The 15,468-nt window shown below is 43.3% G+C and overlaps 2 protein-coding genes across 4 annotated transcripts in view; both read left to right on the top strand.

Annotated features, from left to right (window-relative positions):
• Window positions 1–15,468, top strand: part of KCNH6 (potassium voltage-gated channel subfamily H member 6) — a 534,004-nt gene that overhangs the window by 233,868 nt on the left and 284,668 nt on the right. The gene's annotated exons all lie outside the window — the stretch shown is intronic.
• TANC2 (tetratricopeptide repeat, ankyrin repeat and coiled-coil containing 2) overlaps window positions 1–15,468 on the top strand; it is a 243,193-nt gene that overhangs the window by 169,892 nt on the left and 57,833 nt on the right. For all 3 annotated transcript variants that reach the window (XM_048516921.1, XM_048516922.1, XM_048516920.1), the window contains exon 10: window positions 5,500–5,625. In XM_048516921.1, coding sequence (XP_048372878.1) covers window positions 5,500–5,625 — 126 coding nt within the window. The remainder of the gene's footprint in view (window positions 1–5,499; window positions 5,626–15,468) is intronic.

Genomic DNA, 15,468 nt, shown 5'->3' on the forward strand with positions numbered 1-15,468 from the left:
ACAGACAAATACATCGCCAAAGCCTATATCAACAATCAGGCTGCGTCAAGAGATTCGCCTCTAACTACATCGAAGCTGGCGTAAATCCTACTCTGGGCAGAACAGCACCTAAAGCTCGACCGTCAACATAAGGCATGCCTGAAATTACCTGGCGGACTGGCTGAGCTGCTCAAGCCAGTCGTGGAAGCGGAATGGCAACTCAAAAAACTAACAATCTTTCCAGCTTGTCAGCCAATCCCTAGGAACTCCCAAAGCGGGACCTGTTTACTTGCATCCCACAACCTACAACTTCCGCTCATGTCAGCAGCTTCCATCACCCAGAAGTTTCCTCGGGCGTAGATGCCCCTGACATCCTCATGGCTCAAGGTTCTCCTCTGCATACTATCCAATCGACTCCAATCATCCCTAAGGTGCTTCTCGGAGAAAAATAATCCAGGAAAAGGCCAATGCGATCACCTCATCGCCTGCTTCTGGCAGCAAGGAGACCTTTGGTTGTCAGCTTATCATGGAACTTGCAATACTCCACCTGTGCCTTGACGCTCAACACTTCACGCATCTGCTGTCACAGGTTCGGTCCTACCGGACCCGGGACTCCATTCGACTGACCAGATGGTTGTTGGAACGGAGACTGCTGGAACGACAAAGGCTACTTCCAGCACAGGGTGACAGCAACTATTCTCAGCCTCCCAGAGAACATCAACTAACAACATTTATAACTGTTCCTGGAAGGCATTTGTGAGGATGGTGCGGGAAACAATCTATCAACCCCGACCGCCAGACCTTCCCCAGATTACTCCGCTTTCTCCAAGAGGGTTTTGACATGGGCCTCAGAAGTGTAACACTGAAGAGACAAGGGTAGCCGCTTCCACCATCTTGGCTCTCCTATTGCAAGGGCTACCCAACCTCCAAGCACCCGGACGCGGGTTCGCCTCCTCAGCAAGGTGTCTAACTTCAACCACCAATCAGATGCACCGGGATTCCCATCCTGGCGCTTCTTCACCTGGTTCTTTCAGCCTTAACACTGTCAAATTAGCTCAACCAGTTCAAACTATTCACATTAGAGGTGGCTTCTGCGATGAAAGATCATATTCCTTCTAGCCATCACTACAGCCAGGAGGGTGTCCAATCAACGCTCTTTTCAGTCAACAAGGACCTAAGTGTATGTTCTGGCTAAAGACCGAAAGTGGTCCTGAGGGGACGGATCCACCGCTCGCTCCCAAAAGTCAGATCAACCTTCCATCTGGAACCAAAGACATAATAGTACCAACTTTTTGTCCAAATCCGCCTCAATTCTAAAGAACGCTTCATGGCATAATTCTCGGACAAGGGCCGGCTCAAGGCCTACATCATTAGGACCGAGCTCCATCCAAGAAAACTAGCAGCTTATTCATCAACATACGCCCCAATTTAGGGGAACCATGTCCAAAGCTTAGCCATCAGCCGCACTCATCAAAGGCTTGTATCATCGAGGTTTACAAAGCCACCAACCAGCTCCATTCCCCAAGGCATTACAGCACATTATTCGACATAGCGCTAGCCACTAGCAGCTGCACTCAGAAGTCAGGTGTCAGTTCTAGACATATGTAGAGGCAGCCACATGGTCTTCTAGTCTCCCATTTGTCCTGCAACTACAAACTCCATTCCATGGCAGCTTCCAGTTTACCTTTTTGTGGAGAGTTGAGCACATCATTGAGGGACTGATAATGAACCCGGCCTCTTCTTGGGGACACTGCTATAGGAGGTCCTCATCAGATGTCCCCCCGCCCAGTAGAAGCGGTCCATTGGTTACTTACCGAAGGGTCGCTTCTACTGGATGACGGCAGGGACATTCCTCCTTGGTCCTCCCGCTCGGGTCATCAGTCCCTCATATATGGGTCCAGCACTATCCATACCCCTACAATTCTAGAATACCTTAGAGCTCTGGTTGGCACTCTATTCGTCTTATTCAGTTTCTATTAATATATGTTACTTGTTACCTCCTTATATCACGGAGCTTCTCCCAAGTTGTGCTTTAAATAAGAAATAATAGGAGGTTTCAATTGCTTCGACAGGCGCCAACTGGAGATCAAGATGAAACCAACCGCCCACAGGGAAGTGACAAGATTCTAGTTCCTAAAACTTCCTGAGATCCAGTTGGAAAACACTCCATCAAGATGTCCCCTGTCAGTCTGTAGTAGAAGGACCCCTTCTCGGGTAAGTAAACCAATGACCGTTTCTCTATTCAGTAAAGTAGTTCGCCTCTTTGTGTTTGTTGTGAATGGGAAACTTTTTTTTGGGGGAGTATCTTTGAGGAGGTTTGGGGGGGCTAGGGACCCTGGAACAGAAGACTCTGGGTATGTCTCAGGCAGGAGATGTTGGCATGGAGACAGGAACGGGAATGGGCACATGACTAACATTTGTCCTGGGGGTGCAGCCTGTGCTGCCTTGGAGGGCATCTGGGAGAGGTCTTGTGTCTGTGTGGGAGAGGCACTGAAATGGGCAGCAGGGATTTATTTTCCTGGGGCTTGAGTGAGGACCAACTCTGTGGAATCCTTGAAAACTCCTTGGCTGGCCTCTGAGAAGGGCTGATGTGACTTCGCAGCTGATGGCCATTCAGAGAGCAGGCAGATTGTGGAGGGGAACTTCCTTCCTCTTGTTTCTGACAGCCGGTGCCAGTGACCTGGCAAAGTTTTTCCGTCAGTTGGGCACTACAGAGCAGGCTGGGGGAGAAAGAACACGGCCCTGAAGCTATGAGGGGTTGAGACAGCCCAGGATCCACTGGTCACCTCCCTGCTGCATGTTGTTTTTGTATTTAAATCAAGGAATGTCTGGCAAAGCAAGCCTTGGTTGCAGCTGAACTGGCCCATTTCTGCCACAGTGGCTGGGAAATCCCAGCACATTCCCTTATTGTTCTGTGCTAAGAACGTTCCTGTCGTCATCCTTGACCAGAACCAGTTGTGATCCTTTTCAGGTTAATTTTCCAGCATCATTTGATTTAAACAAATATTATTCCTTGTATTGTCGAAGGCTTTCACGGCCGGAATCACTGGGGGGCTGTGTGGTTTCCGGGCTGTCTGGCCAGTGATTCTAGCAGCATTCTCTCCTGACGTTTTCAGCCTGCATCTGTGGCTTGCATCTTCAAGAGGATCACTGCAGGGATGTGCTGGGCCTGTTGCCGTGTCATTCTAGCAGGAGTTGTTCTTGCCCACTTAACTGCAGTCCCGGGAGGAAGCTGCCTTAAACTGAGTCAGGCCGTCAGGGTCAGTATTGCCTGCTCTGGCTGGCAGCAGCTCTCCAGGGTCTCAGGTAGAGACAGGTCTTTCATATCACCAGCCACCTGATCCTTGTAGCTGGAGATGCTGGGAATCGACCCTGGGACCTTCGGCCTGCCAGGCAAGTGCTTTACCACTGAGCCACGGCTGCTTTCCAGGATGCAAAATGGAGATGGGAGTGATGACGCTCATATTTATAATGCTGTGAATACTGCAGCGAGCAAATTCTTTTTAAAAAAATCACACAACTTCCATTAAAAAGGTATACAGAAAAACGTTAGTATTCGAAGTAGATGGTTTTAGATATTTCATGTTGGCTGATTTATTGGCCCAAAATATTTCTATCTGGACCTGAAAAACAGGTTCTTGCGATTTCTCCAAGGGAAAAAATGTTAATGATCATTTTTGTGCTGTGTTGGACTTTCGCATAGCTACTTTTCTTCACCTTCTGGAAAGGGTTGGATCTGTCCTCTGCTGCCAATTGTACCTGTTTGCAGGGGGGCACCTTCAGAAGGATTTGCGAAGTTGAGTGAAGTTGTCACAGGGAAATGTTGCAGGCCAGGTGATCCTGCAGGTATCAGGTGAGAACCTTCAACTGAGCCTGGCACCTGCTTGGTAACTTGGAGTGGGAGTGATATACAGATTCCACTTAGTGCCTAATAGTAGCTGGGCTGTGGCAATCTACACTTACCAGAGTTTCCAAAATGTGTTTAAGCGAAGACCTACGTAGAGTGCATTTCAGTAGTCTAGTTGTCTCGTCGTGGCCTGATTGTTTTTACAGGTCAGAGATACAAAAGGACTCTCAGGGAAGAGAAAACTCCTGCCTCCTGTTTTCCCTCTCCTTTGGGATCTCTAGTTCTTTTACCCCAGTTGCTACTTCTTGCTTCACTGCTGGTGCTCCCCTTCTGGCCCCCACTTTCCCCATTCTCTGCTGCTGGTGTTTCTGAGTTCTTCCTGTCCCCCCTCCTCCTATCTCTCCTGACCTCCTGCGTGGAGCCTCTGTGGCCTGTCCTGCCTTTCCTGACCAATTGCTGACTGTTTAACCCCCCCACCCCCCCACCGCTCTGCCCAGGCCAACCAAGATCTTTCATGACTACTTGCAAGGTCTCAGCTTGCATTCCAGGTTGCCTGTGCAGGTACCTTGTCTCACATAGAATCTTTTGTTGCATTTGCTGAAGGATTTAGGACCCTTTGCCCAACATCGCCGGTTCTTTCCCCAATCTTTTATAAAGGGGCCTGAGCTCCTCAGCAAATTTCATGTAAGATTTTAAGCCAGGCCTGGGACCTCCTCAGCCATCCTGCCTGGTTTCCTAAAGTAGACTTCAAATCTTGGTTGTCTTTTTCCTCCCTTTCTCCACTTTTGTTCCCTAAACATGGTCAGATTCCTATAAACATGTGAGTTTCTCTTGGTTTACAGCAAACTTAGCTCTAGCTCTGAGTACCCCTTTTGATCTGCATGGGGTAATACACATGGCTAGTGGGTATGTGATTTCCACTGCTCATTTTAGTGCTTTAATATTAAAGATGTTTAAAAATATATACTCTTCTGTTTTTTGTTTGTTCTGGAGCCTTCAGGCTGAGTGTGTTGACTGGAAAAAAGTTAAATAAATAAAAAGATTTTGCCTCTGTTTGGGAATGGTCTTGGATGAGTTCAGAGATTTAGCACTGCAACACGGGTGTGTTTTTAAATACAGTTCAAACCAATCGTAAATTTTAGCTATAAAATCAGAAGTGATCTGTGTAACTCTCTTATCCCATCTGGAAGGGTCATCTTGTTCTTCAATCTTGTATTTGTTTTTTTTTGTTTTTAATTTTATTTGCTCCATTTATAGTCCTCTTTTTTCATTGGATTACATAATTAAAAGAGCATTATAATACATGCAATAAACACTGCAATTAAATGCAATTAAAAATTAAAGGGCACCATAGTAAAACCGTGCTGTGCAAACAAACACAAGAATAAAACCAAATAATGAAACAAACCCCCAAAATAACTGCTTCAGTTAAGCAGGCCTCTAAAATGCTGCATGTTCACTCCCTCAAGGGTTGCCTTCTGTACTTGAATGTACTATATCTAGTTTGAAAGAAAATCTATCTAAAGGGTTGTGTCTTTAAAATCCCCAACAGCAATTGACAGTGTCAGACTCTGCATTACTTAATTCAGGAGGGTTGAAAATGTTTTTATGGGATACAGCATGTGCTTAAAAATGTTCAGAAGTGTGTCTGATCAGTCATTTTTCTCTGATAGCCACCAGCTCAGCCCATTTAGAAGATCTTGCTTACTTAGATGAACAGAGGCACGCTCCCCTACGAACATCTCTCCGAATGCCTCGCCAGAGCATGGCAGGTGCTCGTGGGCAACAGGACCTAAGAGGTAAGCATGATTTATACGTTACAAAGTTTTATGTCCAAAACATTGTTTCAGTCTCCATCTTCATCATGGAGCAGTAGTTACCTGCCTGCCTGCATGTTTAGCCTTTCCCTGGCTGCGTTCCTGAGGGTTGGAGAGAGTGGCATTCTTTAGCGATTGGGTGGGCAGATGGAGGATGCACAGCGGCATGCAGGATTGGTGGAGACAGTCATGGGGGGCCATCATGCAGTAACACCTGTCAGTAGGAAAGAGAAGGTAGTAGTCCTGCGTTTGTCAATACATATGTCTACGGAATAGGTGGGTTCCATTTGAAATGATCACATTAAAAGCAGAGCAAGGATAATGCTCTGATAATACTTGCCTAGTCATTCACTGGTTTTCCTTTATGACAAATATTCTCAAGAGGGTACTCTGCACAAGGTTACTGTAAGGTATGCAAGTGGTTGCTTGTCAAAAAGTTAGACTGTACAGGCAAGGCTCCTGCTAAAGATTGAAACAACGCTGACACCAACTTCAGATCTCCAGAGGAGAAAGGCATAGACTGGTTTTACTGTTTCCATTGCAGATAAGTCACCCTAGAATATTGTGAAGCATGTGCATTTATGAACTACCTTCAGGGCTTCTTAAATCAAAAGCTGTTTGATCCTAGAATGCCTTCACTTTTAGAAAGGGAACTTCACTAATGACATTAGACTCCAGGGGACAAGTTTAACTTTCCTGAGGCTCTATAATAGTTTTCACTTATGCATTATAATTTAGCTAAACTCTCTTTCAGGCACCAGCCCTTTAACTAACAGGTTGAATCTTTTAATAATTGTTTTTTTGTGGTCTGCTTTTAGCGTAAGGGCTGTTGTATGTATGATGCTGTTTTAATAACTGCCCTGACCTGGGTGACCTAGGCTAGCTCACTCTTGTCACATCTCAGAAGTTAATTAGGGTCAGCCCAGTTTAATATCTGGAGAGAAGACTTGATGGCTCTTTCCACTATCATACTCTGACAGATCTTTTGTGGAAGGGTTTTTATTCTTTCTTAATTGTAATTCTTTTATGTTGTTATTACCTCTTAATCGTATTTTACTTTGTGAATCATCTCAAGTAGTTCTCTTGAGAGATGACGTAGCACATTTCTGAATAGTAAATAAATGTCTGGTAAAAAGTAATTCTGAAGCCAGTTACAGTACAAAATATTTTGCATATATTCTGTCTTCATAAGGGCCACCAAGATTGTTAACAAAATAAAACGTACATGATAAAATTACATTTTAAATACCATTAAAAAAAACATGTCATTTTGTTAAAACCAGAACTAAAATATGTACAAAAACAACACTAGTAATTAAAACATTGAGCAGGAAGAAAGGATTACTGAGGGAACACCGAACAAAACAAAGAAGTCTTCACCTGTGGGCAACAGAAGGGGACAGAGCTCTGATGCTGGGGGTGGGAAGGCTTTGCTGCACAGCCTGGCAAGGCCCAGTGGTGCTGCAGGACACTCAGGGCTTGGTTCCCCTTTGTGTCCTGCATGATAATTGGCTGAGGGTTTGTCATTTGAACTCTTAGCCAATTATGTGTGGTAAGATACTGTGATCAGTGGTACCAAGAGTTGCTGACAGGTCCAGGAGGCTAAACAGAGTTACGCACCATCTGCCCATCACCTCATGCAGGTTGTCCACTGGAATGACCGAGGCTGTTTCAGTTCGGCCTAAATCAGATTGGAAAAGAGCTAAACAATTTGCTTCATTCAGGAAAGCTTGAAGTTTGTTTGAAGACAATTAAAAACCATAAAGCAGACTAAAACCACCATGCAGCACAAAACAAGCGAAGAATAAATCAAAGAGCTAGAAAAAATAGCAAATGAAATAGCCATAAAAGTATGAAAATGTTTATCAGTATCAACTCAGCAGTGGTGTAAAAAAACTAGGAATTTGCATTCTTTCCTTCTAAACATTTGATATATTTTAATATTTATAACATTCTTTGGCATTTGTTTCATTGGTTTAAGAGACACACGTATATTTTCTTCTTTTATATTCCTTTCGAAATATATATTCAGTGATTGTGTCTTCATTGAAGGGGATTCATACCGTGTCAAATTTCAGGAATAGGAGCAATTGTTCCAGTTTTACAAGCAAAGAAAGGCAAATTTAATTCCCAGTTTCACTGACATTATCAGGGATTGTACCCTTTACCGAAGAGATCATCTTTCCAAATCTTCAGAGCAACAGGCGAGAAAAATTGTATAGTGTTATAAATAGTTCAGTTCTTCACTTGGCAGAGCAGTCAGAAAGAGGTGTTTAATTACCAAAAAGGCTGCTAGAAAAAGCTGCTCAACTGTAAGGCAGACTCACAGGAGCGTTTCTCCATTTCAAGATTACCCCTCATATTTTTTCTAGAGGGGCATGATAGCATTTTTATATTGAGATCCAGTATTTTTGCTCATCGTAATTCCTTGCAAACATGTGGGTGAGGGGAAGGTTATTCGTAAACATTTCTTGTAAGCTCTATCTAGCTGATGTTGATTCCCAGTTCCTTATTCTGGCGTTTCCCATTCATGAATCCAATCACAAATACTGAGGACGCTTGAAAAGTTCTGTGCCCAAAAATATGCTTGGGACTGCAATAAATCATCCCCCTATACAGGGAACTCTACCCTACAAGGAGACTTTTGTTGTCCCCTAGGTCAAAATCTAGTTTTTGTGTTGGCTGCTCCAAAGCGGGGTGTACCAGGAAAAATGCAGATGAAGAAACTGGGGGTTTATGTAGTCTAACATGGCATCTTCCATACCGGGAGGATTGTACTCTGTGAGGGAGCATGCACTGGTGCTTAGTCCAGACACTGGGTCCATCTCTTTCTAATTTGGATGCCCTCAGAAAGCCTCTGTGATTATGTTGAAAGATGCCCTGAATAAGAACTGGGGCAGTTGCCTGCCCTTTGTACCCTAAAATAAGCCTTGGATCATCCTGAAGCACACATACACACACACACCCCAAACTCTGGAGACTGTACCCTATAGGACAACATGCAGAGAGGCCCAAATCAAACACTGGCACAGTAGCTGATTAAAAAAATTAACAAACATATTCCATTTTGTATTGTTAAAAACCTGCAATACTTCTGTTAAACCATACATGTGGGTATCGTGCTTAATAAAGCTTAACTAATGTGGCCAGAATTTATGTAAGAACAATTAATCCCAAATTCAGTGTGATTGGTCAAGTGGATTAGGTTAAGGTGGATAAATCAAGATAGTGGTTATGAGTGTAGGGTTAAGAGAGGTGGACTTTAATGTGGACAATTGGGTTTGATCCCCCACTCCTCCACATCAGGGATGGATTTTTGATCTGGTGAACCACATTAGTTTTCCCTGCTCCTCCATAAAAAGCCTGCCAGGGGACCTTGGGCCAGTCACAGTTCTCTCCATTATGGTTAAATGATGAATCCTAAAAAACCATAGTAGCGCATTCCTATGCAGATCTACTCAGACTCTTACTGATGTCCACTTAAATTAAGAATAATGTATTCTTAAGATGGAGCCATTAGTGAATTTAGTTAGCAAAAATAATTTGATACATTACAGTAATGTTTTTGAAGTTGCTTTCTCACCCTATTTTATTAGTCTGAACAAAAATCCAGATCCAGATCATATGGGATGATATTCACAACATCTAGAATCTCAGAAGACAGCCCAGATATCTATAAGAGTGCACCTGTTCCACACTGACAGAGTTTATCTACCACTTCCATAAATCCTTACTATTGCTGCACGCCATGATTTTAGTTTTCCCATAGTTAATTTCCAGGCTGTTATCATGGCAATAGCTTGCAAATGCATTTAGAGCTCACCTTAGACCACAGGTGTCAAACTCATGGCCCTCCAGATGTTATGGACTACAGTTCCCATCATCCCCTGCCAGCATCATGCTGGCAGGGGATGATGGGAACTGTAGTCCATAACATTTGGAGGGCCATGAGTTTGACACCTATGCCTTAGACCTATGGGAGTGTGTGCTAGTAAAACAGTGTCATCAGCATATAGTAATACAGAAATACAATGATCTGCTAATTTGGGGTGGGGTGGAATTCCTAATCTCCACATATGCAATAAAAAAAATCATTAATATAGAAATTAAATAAAAGGGAGCTAATACGCATTCCTGTTTGACTCCTTTTGGTACCTTATAGCTTCAGTTAGGTGCCCTGAGGATTACATCTGATCTTAATGTAGGTATTTTGCACAAAGCATTGAGTCATCGAGCCAGCCAGGAGGCGCTGGAGTTTGAAACTTGAAGAGCCAAGCTCGGTAACGCCTCAACCCTCCCCAACTACGGCTCTTACCAACGCCACTGACACTCTCTCTCAACTCAAGTGATTAGGCTTAGCTTCCCGGGTTCCCCATCCCCAGGCAAGGGAAGGCTGCGCGAAAACTGCTTTCTTTTGGCTGGCTGCTTTTTTCCTCGATGTGGTGTGGATGTTTTGTGTTTTATGTTTTGTGTTGTGTTTTCCTGCTTCTTTAAACATGCCACGCGGGAGCAAGGAGTTTTATAGTCGGCAAGTCTTGCTAATGCAAATTGGGCTGAAATGTGAAATGGCTATTACAGACGCATTTCATACTTCACAATATACCGGCAGAGGCAGCTAGGACCCTGGGGGAACCCTGGATTACAATTCCTGGTAGGAGGCTGAGACGAAGGCGGGACAGAAGGAGAAAGAGAGGGTGCCGGGCTGGTGTTTTTACTAAGCTGGGAAGGTATCAATTCAAGTCTGCACTTCCAAGCATTTTTTCTTACTAATGCACGATCTCTTAACAACAAAATGGATGAACTAAGGCTACAGACTGTGAAGAGCAGGTTTGGCAAGAACAGCTGTGTTTTATTAATTACAGAAACCTGGCTTCAATCACACATTCCTGATGCAGTTGAACTATCTGGCTTCACTTCTTTCCCGCAGGACAGAAGCAGTAAAGATTCCGGCAAGCTGAAAGGGAGGGGGGATAAATCTCTATGTTAACAAAAGCTGGTGCACTAATGCAAGCATCACGGGGTCACTGCTCAAAGGATTTGGAAAGTATGACTGTTAGATGTAGACCCATATATCTGCCACGGGAGTTCAGTGTGGTTATCATCATTGCAGTATACATTCCACCTGATGCTAATGCTACCATGGCTTTGAGCTCTCTGTACAACATTGTTGACAACCAGCAGAAAAAAGCATCCTGATGCTGTGCTCATTATAGGAGGAGACTTTAATCATACTAATTTAAAAACAGTGCTCCCTAAACTCTACCAGCATGTTAGGTGCCCTACTTCTGTAGGATCCAATACATTGGGATAAAGTGTATACCAACATTAAGGATGCCTACAAGGTGATACAATTACCAAATTTTGGGTCAGTCAGACCATTTGTCACTGTTTCTAGCACCAGCATATATTCCACTTGGGAGAAGTGGTGTTGCCTGTAATAAAGACTGTGAAATCCTGGCCTGATGATGCCTCCCAGACTACTTCAAGATTGTTTTGAGACAACAAATTGGGATGTTTCTACCACCCAGATCTGGAAGAGTATACCCACTGCTGTTCTGAGTTATATCACCTACTGCACAGACACTCTTTTGGTCAGGATAAGCGTATCCCGATTTACTCCAACCATAAACCCTGGATGACAAACGGAGGTTCAGCTGACTTTTGCATGACAGGAATATTGCTTTCTGAATCTGGTGTGATGAGGCAAAATACAGTGCCATGCAGAGCCAGTCTCAAGAGAGGTATTAGACAAGCCAAGATGAGTTATAAGAGAAAAAATTGAGGATTATTTTAATAATAACAACATGAGGCAGGTGTGGCAGGGGATTCAACAAATCACCAATCATAAACCAACCAATGACATCTCTGTAGATGGGGATTCTTCTTCTCTGGCAGAGCAGCTAAATCACTTTTTTGCCCGCTTTGAAACAGGTTTATCAGAAGGAGATGACACACAGCCACTAGGTGATTGCAGCCCACACCTCACTGTGGAGGAACATGAGGTGAGGCAAGTTTGAGGGCTGTGAATCCAAGGAAGGCTGCTGGACCGATGGTATTCCGGCTCTGGTGTTAAAGGAATGGGCTAACCAACTGGCTGGTGTTTTTACTGGGATCTTTAATCGATCTCTATCCCAGTCCACCATCCCATCTTGTTTGAAAGCTTCCACCATTGTTCCACTACCAAAGAGATTTCCTGCTGACAATCTTCAGGATTATAGACCAGTGGCACTCACCCCCATCATCATGAAGTGTTTTGAAAAGTGGTCCATAGGCATATTAGTTCTTGCCTTCCAGATACATTTGATAAACATCAGTTCGCGATATCGGACTAATAGATCTAATGGAGGACGCCATTGCCATTAGCCTCCACACTGCTTTGACGATCTGGAACATCAGGGGAATTATGTGCTATGCTTTTATGGACTTTAGTTCCGCATTTAATACAATCTCGCCACAAAGACTGGTGACGAAACTTCGTGGATCTTGGACTCTCACATTCAATCTGTTTGTGGATTAGGGACTTCTTGTCTGGGCGTTCCTCAGAGGGTTAGACTGGGAAACTGGGTTTCCTCAGTTCTTACTCTAAATATGGGAACGCTTCTACAGGGCTGTGTGTTGAGTCCTTTACTGTTCACCCCTTTATACATAAGGACTGTACTCCTGTCTATCATAGTAACACCATTATCAAATTTGCTGATGACAAAACGGTGGTGGGGCTCATCTCTGGAGGGGATGAGTCTGCCTATCGGAATGAAGTGGACCGACTGCTCTCATGGTGCAGGGAAAATAACCTGGTTCTTAACACTAACAAGACAAAGGAGCTCATAGTGGACTATAGAAGGAATAGCTCAGAAATTCAGCCCTTTGTCTATAAATGGAGATCAAGTGGAGCGGGTGGCTAGTTTTAAATTTCTGGAAGCATGATTAAAGAGGACTTGACCTGGGCGTACAGACTGTCAGCGGTGGTTACAGAAAGCCCAGCAAAGACTGTACTTTCTGAGACTTTTTAAGGAAGCAACAACTAGATGGAAAACTTCTCTGGTGTCCTTTTACCGGGCTGTGCTATAGAGAGTGTCTTAACCTACTGCATCTGTGTATGGTTCTCCAGTTGCACAGTGGCGAGGGAAGGCGCTCCAAAGGGTGATCACTACTGCACAAAGGATTATCGGCTGCCCTCTCTCCTTGGAAGAAATCTATAATTCCGAAGCCTAAATAAAGCCCAAAATATTCTGAGGGACCCGTCTCATCCAGCACACTCTCTTTTCAAACTGTTACCATCTGGCAGCTCTCAGAACTAGGACAAAGAGGCTTAGAGACAGCTTCTACTCTAGAGCTGTGGCTATGCTAAACTCCGCTGCTTCATATTGATGTATTTGGGGCTGTGTAGGGATGGGTGGAGGAAGGGGAAGTGAGGAGGATGATGTATGAGTCTGAAATTGTGTGCATCGAGGAATGCTGCTGTAAATTTAGGTTAGTTGTCGTGCACAATGACAATAAAATGCTTATGCTTATGCTTATGCTTATGCTTATGCTTATGCTTATTTTCTTATAGCACCTCTTATTAAGAATAGAAGTCTCTTATCTATATTGAGTTACGAGCAAGTTTGTTTCAGAGATTGTTCCTGGGTACCAAATCGAAGGCCAATTTAAGATCAATAAAGGCCAGATACAGGGATTTGTATTTATTCGACTTATACTTGGCCATTAGATGGTTTAAAATCACACTATGGCCTTCCCAAAGCTGGCCTGCTCTCTTCTTCAATAAGATCTTGTTGAATCAACCAGTCACTCAGTTTCCATGCAAGTGTCTTGCATATTGCTCGGCTCATCGTGCTTAATAGACTTATAGGTCTATAGTTCGCTGGTTCTTTTCTATTCCCTTTTTAAAAAATAGAGACAATAATTGCTATAACCCAATCTTTCGGAATTATGCCAGATCTATCTATAGCAGTAAAGAGTCCTGAAAGGAGTCAGTCAGTCTATATAGTTAATTAGGTGATCTGGGTGGATCAAGTCTATTCCAGGAGCCTTCCCATTTTTCAATGAAGTAATCAATTTGTCTTTTGAGGAGGATACTGGAGGCCAGTGTGGAGAATTGCAGATATTTTTATCTGCTTTCGAGGCAGAGTCTTCCGTTGTTGCATACAGATATCTAAAATAATCCTCCCATATGGCTGGGGTAATTACTTCTTTCGCTAACCTGATTCCCGGTCCTAATAGCCAAATTTAATTGGGGCCCAGTCTTTCATCATGGATATTTTATTTTCTGCCACATCATAGCCTTATAGTTCCTTTTCTCTGAGTTTTCAGTTGTATATTTAATTCCTCTGAAGGAGTACATCTAAATCTTTGGAATAGATCTCTTAATACCTTCTTGGCTATCTGACACTCACTGTCAAACCATGATTTAAAATGCATTTTCTGTTCTTTCTGATGTCTATGTATGCTGGGCTGATTGTTTAACATAATCCGTTTCATTTCACTAGCCAGGAGTTCATATGCAGCTATACAGGTATCTTCAGTCTCTTTAGCTAGTATTCTAGAGAGTTGTTCTTCCTAAGCCCAAACTCATGTATTGTTTCATATTCTTATAGTAGACTCCATTCCATCTGGCCTTACAGTGCATGTTCTCACACGGAAGTTCTTGTACAAATCTGTCTTGGATAATACCAACAATGGAATTTTAAATCTCATTTCCAAGAGGTAAATGATCGCTATTGTAATATGTGGAAACCTGGAAATTCTCAACCATGTACCATCTCCTCAGAGACCAAAATGTAATCTATTAAATTTGTCCCCTGAACAGTAAATTCAGCTGGTTGGTCCTCAAGCAGGATAGGAACCATTAAGTATTCTGAGATCGATGTATTTTTGAAGGCTTTCACAGATTCAACTGGTTGATAATGGGTTGTAGTGGCTGTGGTCTGGTGGATTTTGTTCCTAACATTTTCACCTTCATCTGTGGCTGGTAACTTCAGAGGTGTATCACAGAGGGAAGTCTGTTACACACTGTGATGCCAGCCACAGATGCAGGGTGGCGTTAGGGAACAAGATCCACCAGACCACGGCCACGCAGCCCAGAAAACCCACCACAACCAGTATTCTGAGATTGTTTGAATTGACTAATCCAATCAGTTTTCCTCCAGCATAATTATACTTGGTATCTTTTGAGTATATCCTGACTGAAAGATCCGTATTGTTATTCACAAACCTTAACGGATCAAAATCTCCTGCCTACTCCCCTATTCTTGCATTGAAATCAGCCCCCAGAATAAAATAGAGGGTCGGATAATTCTTCATTAGCCAGTGTATATATTTTCCCAGGCCTTCCCACAGTTGATCTATCTGAGCTTTTAACTTAGCAGGGAGTAAATAAACATTGACCACCGGATAACTTCTTTGCTTAAATCAATAACACAGCCATGGCGTAATGGGAGTAAGCAAGAATCTAATTCTTCTATCTTCACTTCTAATGAAGTTGAGACCAGAATACCCAACCCTCCCTTTGCCCTTCCTGAAGGTGGTTTTGCAGGGGAAATCATAGATTTCAGTAACCAGACAAGGATGAAGATTCTAGGCACCAGGTCTCTTGTGCTAATATAACATTAAATTTCTTTAGAAAGTTACAAGTGTTCAAATCCATACTTCTTACATTCCATGACACAAGCTGCTAATGAAGATAGATGCCTTATTCAGAGATCTAGAAGTTGTTCTACATAGTCATTTGATGTTAAGCTGGTCCAGTTGCCCACGATCATCCAGGCAAATACACCCATCATTCTGTCATTTCCTATTTTCTCCCAGTACTCTTCTTTCATTAGGTGT

This window comes from Sphaerodactylus townsendi, linkage group LG15 (genome assembly GCF_021028975.2).
Source record: "Sphaerodactylus townsendi isolate TG3544 linkage group LG15, MPM_Stown_v2.3, whole genome shotgun sequence".
Taxonomy (NCBI): Eukaryota; Metazoa; Chordata; class Lepidosauria; order Squamata; family Sphaerodactylidae; genus Sphaerodactylus; species Sphaerodactylus townsendi.